Genomic DNA, 11,596 nt, shown 5'->3' with positions numbered 1-11,596 from the left:
AGCTTTAAATAGGAAAATGTTTGATATAACCAATTACAAACAGTATTAAACATGATTATTACTACAACATATATTCATTATAAATAAATAACATCAAACTGACTTTAGGAGGAATGTTATTCCGAATGTAGTAAATTTATTCAAAAGAGCTGCTAAGAAAAAAATAAGCATTTAACACAGTTAATCAAAAATATGGGACCTTTTTATGCCAATACACCTTTATTGTATCTTTTTTGTAGTATTCAGCTGATCTGGAAATAGTGAAATACTGAACAGTATTTTCTAGTAAATATGATAGGATGCTGAGTGTATGCGTTTTGATGATATTTTTTTTTATATAAAGTAAATAAATAATTTAATAGTATTTTCAGTCACAGAAGTGTGGAAGGAAGCAGTCTAACAAAATAAATAAATGAATAAACTATGTTCCCTCCTCCTTGCTTCCCATTGGCTCAGAGCTGTTCGTATTTACAGTCAGACCAATCACATTAATCGGTAAGTGTCGTCCTTTCTCGTGAACCAATGAGACTCAACCAGGAAGTCGAAGACAAAACGAGCGTTAGAACACTACTGTAAATACTATTAGCGATAAAACAGTAGTTTAAAGTCGGAGTAAGTCTGTGAGTCAGTATGTAGGTTTGTTTTCTTGTTTCTGTGCTGCTTTTCAACGGGTTTCTAGTGTCTTCACGTAACTAAACCCCGTTATCAACTATATGGTTAAAGTTCACTTGCACTGCTGACGGCATGGAGGTACAGGAGGTAGAGAAGTGTTGCTGCGTTGTCAAGGTGTTTGAGACTTTTTCAGCAACGAAACCCGTGAGCTGCAGCGGAGTCATCGTCCATCCTCAAACTGGAACGGTGATATGCACCGGCGTCGCGTTTTCCCGTTTTACCGCCGACAAAGGGCTCCTCTCCGCGGACCACAGGTTCCTGTCACCGCGCAGTTTCAGTGAAAAACTTCAAATCAGAATCAGCTTTCCCGCTGAGCGACATTTGGACACCAACCAACAGTCTGCGCAGGGAGAAGCACCCACACAAGGCAAAACAACAGTTCAACGGGAGGTTGCAGCCGAGTTGCTGATGGTGGTGAATTGCCTGGAGTTCAATGAGGCCTTCAAGGCAGTGTTCCAAAATGATGCTGATCAGTGGCGTTTCCATGGTGACGAAGAGGACGAGGGGCTAACCAGAGATGCCCAGTTCCTCAGCTGGTTCGCTGTGCTCAAGGCAAGTGTGTTGGCAGACAGCAGCAGCCCAAATGCAGGGACTATACCCTGGCAGAGCAGCTCATCTCTCCAGAAAGGGTGTCCGGTTGTTGCATGTGGCTCACCTTTCGGCTCTCTCTGCTTAGATCTCTTCATCAGCACCCTCAGCAGGGGCATTGTTAGCAACCTAACCGGAGAGGACAACGCTGTCATCCTCACAGACGCTCGGTGCTTGCCAGGCACAGAGGGTGGAGGGTTGTTTGCGTTGGAGGGCACAGACAATGTGCGTCTCCTCGGACTGATTGTGTCTCCATTTGGTTGGAAAGCGAACGAGTGGATAGGCCTCACTCTGGTCTGCTCCGTCCACTTGATCTTCAGGAATATAATCCACTGCATGAGACTTCAAGATCCACTCCGAGATGTTTGGCTCCACACGGGAGAAGCAGGCCTCCTCATGTCCACCACAGCCCATGAGTCAAAAGCTCCCATATGCCCCACTGTGTGCTTTGTGGACAGTGGACAGTTCTGGGGCACAGGGGTCATTGTCGCCTCCCAGCTGGTTGTGACCTGTCGCCATGTTGTCAATGGGCAGTTGAAAGTCACCCTGAAGTTCCATCACAGGGACAGGTGACAGCACGTCGTAACCATATCATTCGTTTTTATTGAGAAATACATCCAAAAGCACATTAAAACATGTTAGACCCTTCTCACATAATACCTTTTGACTGTTTATAACAGGAAAAGAACGTGCGGGAACTCATTAAATTAACAATGGCTCTTCTTTGATTTAAGTACCTCATTAAGCAATGTTGGTATGCCACCATTCACAGTACCAGTGGTCTGACACTCCTGAATAAAATACAGCTGTCATTTATATTTGAGTAGCATTTAGTTTGTGGTTCTTGAAGCCCAAGAAAACATTAAAAAACAACCACAACACTTCTATCTAAAGTCACAATAATCCAGGCAGTAGTTCTCAATAAAACATTTTCATCACAAAATACATGTAATACTGCTTCAACAGTTTCCTTGTTGTATATTTGCAAAAACATTGCTGTGTAGTTGTAATTTTCTAGCTCCAAATATAGTTAAACTGGTGAGTGGACAAACAGTTTTATTGTGTCTTGGGGTTGGCTGTTACTATAACGTCGCACAGGTGTTTTCACTTACTTTTCCCGATTGGACCTCAGTAGAAAACTTTATTATCTGACAAGCGTTTCAACACCAGGTGCGTCATTTGTCAAAATGTTAGTCAGACAATGAAGTTGTCTCCAATATACTTCCAAGTCTCTCTTCTGAAACAACATTGCCCTACTTTGACTGTGTGTGTGTGTGTGTGTGTGTGTGTGTGTGTGTGTGTGTGTGTGTGTGTGTGTGTGTGTGTGTGTGTGTGTGTGTGTGTGTGTGTGTGTGTGTGTGTGTGTGTGTGTGTGTGTGTGTGTGTGTGTGTGTGTGTGTGTGTGTGTGTGTGTGTGTGTGTGTGTGTGTGTGTGTGTGTGTGTGTGTGTGTGTGTAACTACTTCCAACCTTCATCTTGAGCGGAGGTTTTATCAGCCAGAATAATTGAAAACACCAGCCATCTGTAATGTTTCTGATCACAGCGTGTACTGATTTGGCACAAAGGATAAATAATATGTAATGTTTGCTGTTTGTTTCACAGAGTCCACAATGTTATGGGTGATGTGCTGTTTTCCACTAAAGCCTCTTCACCCTATGATTTGGCTTTGGTGCAGCTGAGAGACTCCACCGCAGAGACTGTGGTCCCTCGAATGGCCCAGAGTTACATTCCAGGTTTGATCTAGTCTTGTTTTGTGGCAACTAGTTTTTAGAGTAACATCTTGCTCTTTGTTTCTGTACACCAACTAAACAGTTATAAGACTGATGTTCAGCTTCTCTGCCTACAGGAGAACCTGTAGTTGTGGTGGGATATGGTGGCTTGGGTCGGCGGTGTGGTCCGTCCTTGACCTGCGGTGTCCTCTCCAAAACCATCAGCTTGATCGACCAGCCTGTCATGCTTCAGACCACTTGTGCAGTTCAAGCAGGGACCAGCGGGGGTGCTGTGGTGCGGACACACTCAGGAGAGCTGCTGGGTAAGAAAACCCTGCAACTGCAAAATCATGTTCTCTTTTTGATCAGTTGGGGGCGTATGATGACCAGAGAAAACTTCACTGTAACAATGCACCGTATGTGTAGAGAGGAGGCAGCCACACACAACAGATCACTCGTTCTGCACTGCTGCATTTGCAATTTTAAGAGCTCAAGGATTATTTGCTCTTTTTCAGGTATCGTGTCAAGCAACACAAGGGACTTGGCTGCCAAAGTGACCTACCCGCACCTCAACTTTAGCATCCCAGTGACTGTTTTCCAGAGATTGTTGCAACACTTTCACCAGACAAGGGATGTTAATGTGTTCAGGGTGTTGGACAACACAGAAAAAGAGGTCAGCACAGTGTGGAGGCTACAGGGTACGCAGAGCAAATTATAACTGAAGACCCCTGCATCTTGAGATTTGCTAGAGAAAAAGATTGAAATGTTAAATCAATTTGGATTATATACTAAATCATATTGATAATCAAATTATGTTCATTTAAAAAAAACAAAAAACTGGTATTTTCGATTATAATATGTACCATACCTCATTTTATTGCAAGAACAGGCACAGAAGGAGTAAATGCAATTAAAACAAGAACAATTCATTTCTAATGTTGCTATGCTCACCCAGAATCATGCAGTAGACTGAGATATTGAGGACCCCACTTGTTGTTGTTGTTGTTAACAACCAAGTTAATTACTTTTCTTTACTGAGATTGTTTTATTGTACGTTAATGTAATTATATTAATAAATTAGTTTATTATAATGACATTGCGTTGTACAATGGTAAACTTCTGTTCACATTTCTCACAAATTACCCAAATAATGACAACTAAAATACCACAGGAATATAAATAGAGCTAGAGGGCTGAATAAAATAAGAAATGAATTACCCATATTTTCATAAAGCATCAGATAAAACAATGGCAGAAAAAAAATGTGTCAGGTTTCAGTTAGTCAGTCGGTTAGTTATTTTACACCATCAGGAAAAGAAATTACACCTTTTCTCAAAGCGTGTGTTAGGACTTACACCTGATAAATATATGGCTTGTTTTCACCCAGCAGAAGGAATATTCAGCATAATGGGCTGACAGGTTGCTGAGAATGATTGGTCCCTTTGGGTAGCTAGAAGACTTGCTGTTGGTATCAGGTATTCAGACATCTGTTGGCAAGCAAACCCTCTCATTTCTAACACATTCAAGGTTTCTCCCACTGGGACATTACTGCTACTGATTTCCATTATCGCCGAAACGTGAAACTGAGAAATGACATGTCAGAGGATTGGTTACTGTCAGTTTTTACAAGTTTTCCAGACGAGCTTTCTTAGCCTGAGCTTTCAAAAATACATACTGTAAGGTTTCTATTTCACTCTTCCCAGACTGAATAGTTGTCAGTGGAGAGGCTTGAGCAATGTCCTGAGGAGGCTAAGGAGAGACTTTTCTATTGTGCTGTTAGAAGTGCAGAAATGCAGACATGGGCCTGTATCTTATTTCTGCTGCTTTCCCATAGCTATATGCTGCACTCCACTCCAGAGTGAAGTTAGGCAAGAGTAAAAGTGAGCTGATAATAAGATTTACTCCTCAGAGGATAGGTCACAAAAAACAGGGGGTTTTATCTTTGAAACAGTAGTTTTTAAGATGCAAAAATATGCATCACAAGATGTTATTATAATAATAGTTTGCACCTGAACTTTGAATTTAGTTTAACATTTATTAAGCTGACGGCAACAAATCATCCAAAATCCATCATATCACCCAACTGTTAGACTTAAGTGACAGCAATAATCAGTTTTTAAAGGTCCCATATTGTAAAAAGGGAAATTTCTGTATCTTTTTTAAAAATTATAAAGCAGGTCAGTGTGCTTTATAAATACTGTGAAAATATCCAAACGGTCTATCCACAGAGAAATGCACACATCCCGTATTCAGAAACTGTCTTTAAACAAGAGTCAGAAATTCTGTACGGTTGTGATGTCACAACTATATTTTATATAGGTATAAAGTGGCGCTACAGGGACGTCACAGTCATTTCCTTGCTGTAATGTTGGTGCAGAGATGCAAAGAGTCGGCTTGGAGTCCGTTTCCAGCGTTTACAGATGACATAACACATTATGATTGACACTGAAAAACACCGCTCGAGGATCACAATGGTGTTAAAATTTGAGAAGGTATGAAGAGAGAACAAAAGCACGGACTCACATGTACGGCAGCCAGCTGGGCCACATAGACCAGTTTATTTCATTTTAGTTTTTTTTTATTAAACACAATAATTGATCCACATTATGATACGATGTACACTTGTCAACAATGCAGTATATTCTGCCAGTCTTTCAAGGCGTTATTAATGGGACTAATATGTGACACTCTGTCTTCTGATACACACATTATATACAAGCTAAAGAGTGATGCGTGAGAAACTGTTTTTCTTAATAAGTCATGGATGACTACAGTCACATACTGTATGAGCCGAAGCGAATGACATGAAAAGGATAAAGTCAGAGGGTGCTTTTCAGTAGTCTAACGTGGCTTCCTCTCTTTATAGCTTGTTTCCTGCCTGAAATCAAAACCTGTTATCTAAATGTTGTTAATTGGCAGAAAGAAAAGATGAAAGAAGCCAATTTCGACTATTGAAATGCACCCAGTCTTTCTTTTTTTAATGCAAGCACGTGACAAGAACCTGCAGTTGCTTTAAGTCTTCATTATGCATCAGCTAAAACTGCTCAAAGATAATTCAAAGGACTTACAACATAAGAGAACAAAGATTCACAAGCATGAGGGACAAAATTCTCCAGACCCACCGTGTCTTAAAAGTGATATGTCCCCTTCCCCCTGCCCATTTAAAGTACATCCGGTAACATTAAATATGCCCATAACATATGCATCTTCCCTCCCCCAACCCATGTAACCTCTCTCTTTTTCATAAGCCAGTGTTGTTCTGAGTGAGAGCTTCACCACGTCCATGTTTCTGAAGTATCTGTGTGTGTTGTGTGTGTATCTGCGTGTGTTTGGAATCAACAAGATGCTCCTGTAGAGAGGTTGGACTACACGTTTACCAGATATAGCCCCCGTCATCCACCTCTCCCACCTCTTCCTCTTCAGCCTCCTCTGCAGTCTCCTCAGCCTCTTTCTCTTCCTCGTCTTCCCACCCAACCCCACTGCCGACATCACCTGAATATGCCATTTCATCATCTGTGGAGAGACGGGGAGAGAACGTTCAGGGGAGGGATGCAGGACAATTGAATTATCCACTGTGGAAATCTTGTATACTGTAAAAAAAAATGGTCTCCTCTGAACTGGAGAAATGGAGTCCTTTCTATCAATGATAAATGCTGAAATTAATTTAAAAACATTGACTGCAATGGTGAAAAAAAACAGGGGGTGTTTGACTTTGTCTGGATTTTAATAGCTATTTCTAAACCTTGCCAGGGGACCCATTCTTATCAGGCCCAGGTTCAGTCCAACCAGCCCTCATTTATCTTGAAAGACTTTTCTCACAGCGACAAGCAGCGCTTTAGAATGCAAATGACTCCGGACACATGAATGTGGCACTGGACCCTGTAAAGAGTTATGTTGCAGCTCCCCTCAGCTCCCCTCAACATAAAGAAAGCCTTGTGCGGAATGCATGTGGGGGTGCTGAAGAGAGATGGGCCAATCCGCGGCAGACATTTTGAGGTTTTTTTTCTCTCCATCCATCCAATTCTAAATTCTATTCATGTATAAATTGACAGCTGAAACCTGCAGGACTTACCGCAATCTGGCTTGCCACGCATCCTAGATCCGGCTACTTCTCCTCCGTTTTGGTCAACACACCAGCACTCTCCCCTGTCACACTGCTGCTTCCTGTAGTAGCCGTCCTCATCGCAGCTCGGGATGAATCGACCTGGCATTCACACGCAAAAAGACAAACAAAACACAGATAAGAGTCGAGTATGGTGAAGCGACCTTAATCTAGAAGCAGATGAACACATACTGCATCATGGTTAATCATACATGGCGCAGAGGCTAAGTAAGAGTGTAATGCATGCAGCATATGTGGCAGCCAATTCCATATTCCATGAATACAAATATGTTCACGGAGCAAGATAGGGGCGAATAAGTATGAAGCAAGCGTTTTGCAGCATACCGGGATGGTGTGGGTGTGTAAGCTAATCATCATGGGATAAAGGAGGGACACAAGATTGGAAAGTTTTTCCATTTCTGAACCATTACATGAATATATAATACAGCCATAGCAGTGCAGAAAACCAAGCACAACATCATCACTATCTTTTAGGCTGTGTTCCTGAAGGAGAGTAAACTGTCATGCTCTCGAGAGATGAAGGGATTTGTCATGATGTTAAATATTTCAGAGGCTACTTTTATAATAACGTCAAACACGAATGAGACAGGGCAAAACACAACTGTCCGTCCAATCTTTCAAGGGAACATCTGAGTGTCGGGTTGGCAGACTGCCCCTCTGCTCGCCGCTCAGTGTCCTTGGAGAGTCCTGAGTCAGAGCCCAGTCAGCCAGCCAAAATCTGCAGTGCGCACATACTTATACACACACACACACACACACACACACACACACACACACACACACACACACACGCGTTCACCCGCTCACACATACATGTAAGACACACTGATGGTTGCTTTCCTTTGCCTTCTGTCAGTATCTAGTTCTAATCCACCAGACTGATCAGGGACTAATCCCCACCTCCTGCTTGTCATCTGCTGGAAGAAATCCCTCCTCCAAGAAGGACAGATGCAATTGGGCTGAAATGCTCTTATTAGAAGTCAGATACCTACCAAACTTTCTCTTGCCGCCATCTAGTACTTGGATCCTTTCGAGATCAGCCAGGCAGGGTGGCTCTTAAAAGGACAGAAGATATTGTTTTTTTTACAAGATAACAAAGCACACTCCTAGGCACAATTAGACAGAACAGAGAAGACGACGACCTAAAATCTGTAAAAAAAAGAAAGAAACAATCAACACTCCAAATTAAAGTCTTTTCTGAGTGTAATCAATGTTTTCGAATCACCTTCTGCAATTTTAAAATCAATCCCAGTGTGTGTGTTTTTTTCCAAACAGAGATCTGTATGAGCTTGAGACCGAGACCTAGTTTCTGCTTGGCTGGTTGGCTGACAGGCTCGGTCTCTGAAGAGCTGTGCGAGAACCGGGCTGTCAATAAGCAGCAGGAATGTTTTTAGCTCCTTGCGGTGACCGTTTCGCCCACAGGGTGACGGGAGAGTGAGGAGGAAGACAAGTAGTGACGGAACAGCGGACAACACAGAGGTGGCCACACCCGATGGCAGCTGACCGCCTTGACGCTTGGATAAAATACTCACTCTCTCTCCAGAAGCACAGGCACCACTCGGCAGTGGAGACCTTGCCGTCCCTGTAGGAGTCGCAGGAGTTGAAGAAGGGCCGGATGCACACCTCATACTTGTCCAAGTTGATGGCGGCCAGCTCAGCCTGGTCCAGGTACAGGTCGCCATTGGTGTCCAGCTTGGAAAACATCCAGCCTATGGAGTCCTTACAGCTGGCCACGAGGCTCCTGTCCAGCACTGCAAACACAAAGACAGACAAATATTCTTTTTTTTTTTTTCATCAGGGGACAGCTGCACAAATGGAAACTGAAACCATGCCAGTGTGCACAGAATGATCTCTTGGCTGCTTCCAATGCGACTCATTTTCTTAATTATGTCACCAGTTTCAACCAAAAATAAAACAAACAAAAAAATGTTACATCCATAAAAACTGCTTTATCAACCTATTGGAAGGATTTCCCACTTTTCACTTTACAGCCCGATCAAAACTTTGGTGTTTATCGGGCACAAACTTGTGGTCCTGAGGCTCACGTCCTCTTCCTTTGAAGCACAGCATGGTCCTGTTTGTGATGCAATGCTATCTCGAAGTGTGAAGACTTTCCAGCCCTGCAACTGTTTTCAACTGTGTTTGATATCCAGCAATTGCCTGCAAGATTGATCCTCTGAGAGCTGCAGAAAACATGAAGGTGCAAGCAGCACCAGCAGCATGGAGCTTAATTTGTGAGGATTTTACACGTTTGGACATTTCTTAAAGTATACAGCCTGTAACTATAATATTGTAACTCCCACTTAATGCATGGATTCATTCAGTAGCAGCTCTAACCTGACGAGGTGCTGGCTACAGTGGTTCTGGCCCCAGTCTTGCTGTTGTTGTTTTGCTTGGCATTAGTCTGCAGTAGCTGGAACCAGTCCCTCAGACGCTCCCCGAGATCAGCCAGATCCTGTCCAGTACAGCTCTCTGTGGAGGCCAGATGGAGAGGAAGAATCGGACATTTGTTACACCTATTCATGTTGTTATGATGATTGCGTATGTGTGTGTGTGTGTGTGGGTGACAGAGATACAGAATAGAAAACAGGGATGAAAAAGCCTTGTATGGAGGTGAATTCATATTAAATATATGTATTTTTTGTGGGTATGTGTGTGTGTGTGTGTGCTTGATCTTACCATGTTTACTCTCCATGGACGTAGGGACAGCAGTTGAACACGGACACAGACCTGAACACTTCAGCGAAAGATCCTTCCCCGTAAGACACGCCTGCTGCTCGAGCTTGCACTACAACACAAACATACACATACATGCAATAAAACACACACACACACACACCAACATCCGCAACATCGACAAGGGGACACAAAGGTGAAGTAAAATGACTTATTGCCGCAACGTAGATCAAATATTCATGAGGTGACCGACACCGCGTCTTAATTCATATCTGAGACTTGCTACTGAATGTGCTTTCCAACCTCTGCCTGCATACAAGGTCGGGAATAGCGATCCAAAAGACAAAGCATAAATCAATAAACACATGGGATTCTGTCACCACAAGCCACCAATTGGTCCTGCCGAGGCTATATATCTTGGCTCTTTGTCTCGTTTTTTTTCTCCCCTGAGATTCTCTCCAGCTCTGAATGTGCAAGCTGTGTCTCACTATTTACCCCACAATGCTTAGTAGGCCTACATTATGTTAGCATGTGTATAACACAAAGTCAGAGCTGTGAATACATGTACCAGCACCTGACAGACGCACATTTTGTTGTACATATGTACAGTTTATATGCATGTGTCTGTATGCTAGACGCTTATAGGTGTAAAGACTATTTTACCAAATCTTATTAACACAACATATGTTAATATAAAGCATACAGAACATATGTGATGCAGGCACGTACATCATTTTCACTTCTTTGTTGAGGGGGATGCTGTACTGTTCCACTGCCAACGATTCCAAGCCTCCACCTACACGAGGCCAGTGGTTAGCCCTACCATCTTTTTCTTTTCAAAAAAACGCATCTTCATTATACTGATTGAGCCAGAGGATTGATATTTCTCTGTGTATTAAAGGTTAAGCCTGCATTGATCGTTTTTGGCCAACTGGGGGCAGAAGAAATAAGGTGTAATTGAAATATTAAAGGTCCCATATTATGCTCTTTTTCAGGTATATGCTTGTATTTTGGGTTTCTACTAGAACATGTTTACATGTTTTAACGTTAAAAAATATTATTTTTCTCACACTGTCTGTCTGAATATACCTGTATTCACCCTCTGTGCTCTGTTTTAGCGCCTGTCTCTTTCACACCCCCTCCTGTAAAACACCAGTCCTCTCTGATTGGTCAGAGTTTCCGGGTCTCCAAAATTTGCGCTCTCAGCGTCTCGGCATCGTCATTGCAGTTGGGGGATAACTGTAGTGGCAATGTAGCGGCACTTTCTACCTATACATAGTATACTTGTGACATCATAACTGTGCATACGTTTTAAAGACACAGTTTCTGAATACGGGCTGTGTACATTTTTCTGTCGAATAAACATTTTGATACTTTCACAGTCTCTACCTCTAGCCATTGCTTTATGTGTCATATTGGTCTGCATCAATGTATTGTAGTTGTGGCTGTTGTTTGTTGGTTTGATCAATTCTGTATGTCTCTGTGCATAAATGTAATAGTGTAATAATAATAATAATAATAAATATAAAAGGAAATCTCACTTTAATTTTTTTTTTCATGGGACATTTAGGTGTACATCCAGATGAAGGCATTCATTCAGAGTGGTTATGCTCTGCTTTACTTTACGTGCTGTAGTTTGTGCTGCTGTTGAATTCTATTGCGTTATACTGACAGGAGTTTCTATTATTTATTCTACCTTCATTTCAACATCATTCAACCGCAGCCTCCAAAATGACCATAAAGTTAAATCACCCACTCTCGCAAAAACTGAACATTATAACCTTCATGAAGATAGTGATTTATTGCAGGACGGTTGTAGACTGCATTA

General features: G+C 42.3%; 2 protein-coding genes across 2 annotated transcripts in view; one reads left to right on the top strand and one right to left on the bottom strand.

Annotated features, from left to right (window-relative positions):
* The first annotated feature begins 614 nt into the window (after window positions 1-614).
* Window positions 615-3,716, top strand: tysnd1 (trypsin like peroxisomal matrix peptidase 1). The gene is made up of 4 exons (XM_083923029.1): window positions 615-1,829; window positions 2,863-2,993; window positions 3,107-3,292; window positions 3,485-3,716. Exons 1-4 carry the CDS (start codon window positions 745-747, stop codon window positions 3,685-3,687), a joined length of 1,605 nt encoding a protein of 534 aa, XP_083779155.1. The 5' UTR covers window positions 615-744; the 3' UTR covers window positions 3,688-3,716.
* Window positions 3,717-5,633: 1,917 nt separating this feature from the next.
* The window catches only part of spock2 (SPARC (osteonectin), cwcv and kazal like domains proteoglycan 2), a 32,242-nt gene continuing 26,279 nt past the window's right edge, over window positions 5,634-11,596 (bottom strand). Inside the window, exons 5-10 of the mRNA XM_083923044.1 lie at window positions 9,772-9,880; window positions 9,430-9,564; window positions 8,625-8,843; window positions 8,085-8,147; window positions 7,042-7,173; window positions 5,634-6,482 (exon numbers count right to left, since the gene is read on the bottom strand). Coding sequence (XP_083779170.1) covers window positions 6,343-6,482; window positions 7,042-7,173; window positions 8,085-8,147; window positions 8,625-8,843; window positions 9,430-9,564; window positions 9,772-9,880 — 798 coding nt within the window. The 3' untranslated portion in view covers window positions 5,634-6,342. The remainder of the gene's footprint in view (window positions 6,483-7,041; window positions 7,174-8,084; window positions 8,148-8,624; window positions 8,844-9,429; window positions 9,565-9,771; window positions 9,881-11,596) is intronic.

Source organism: Echiichthys vipera, assembly GCF_963691815.1.
Source record: "Echiichthys vipera genome assembly, chromosome: 11".
Taxonomy (NCBI): Eukaryota; Metazoa; Chordata; class Actinopteri; order Perciformes; family Trachinidae; genus Echiichthys; species Echiichthys vipera.
This window is presented reverse-complemented; position numbering and strand designations above follow the sequence as displayed.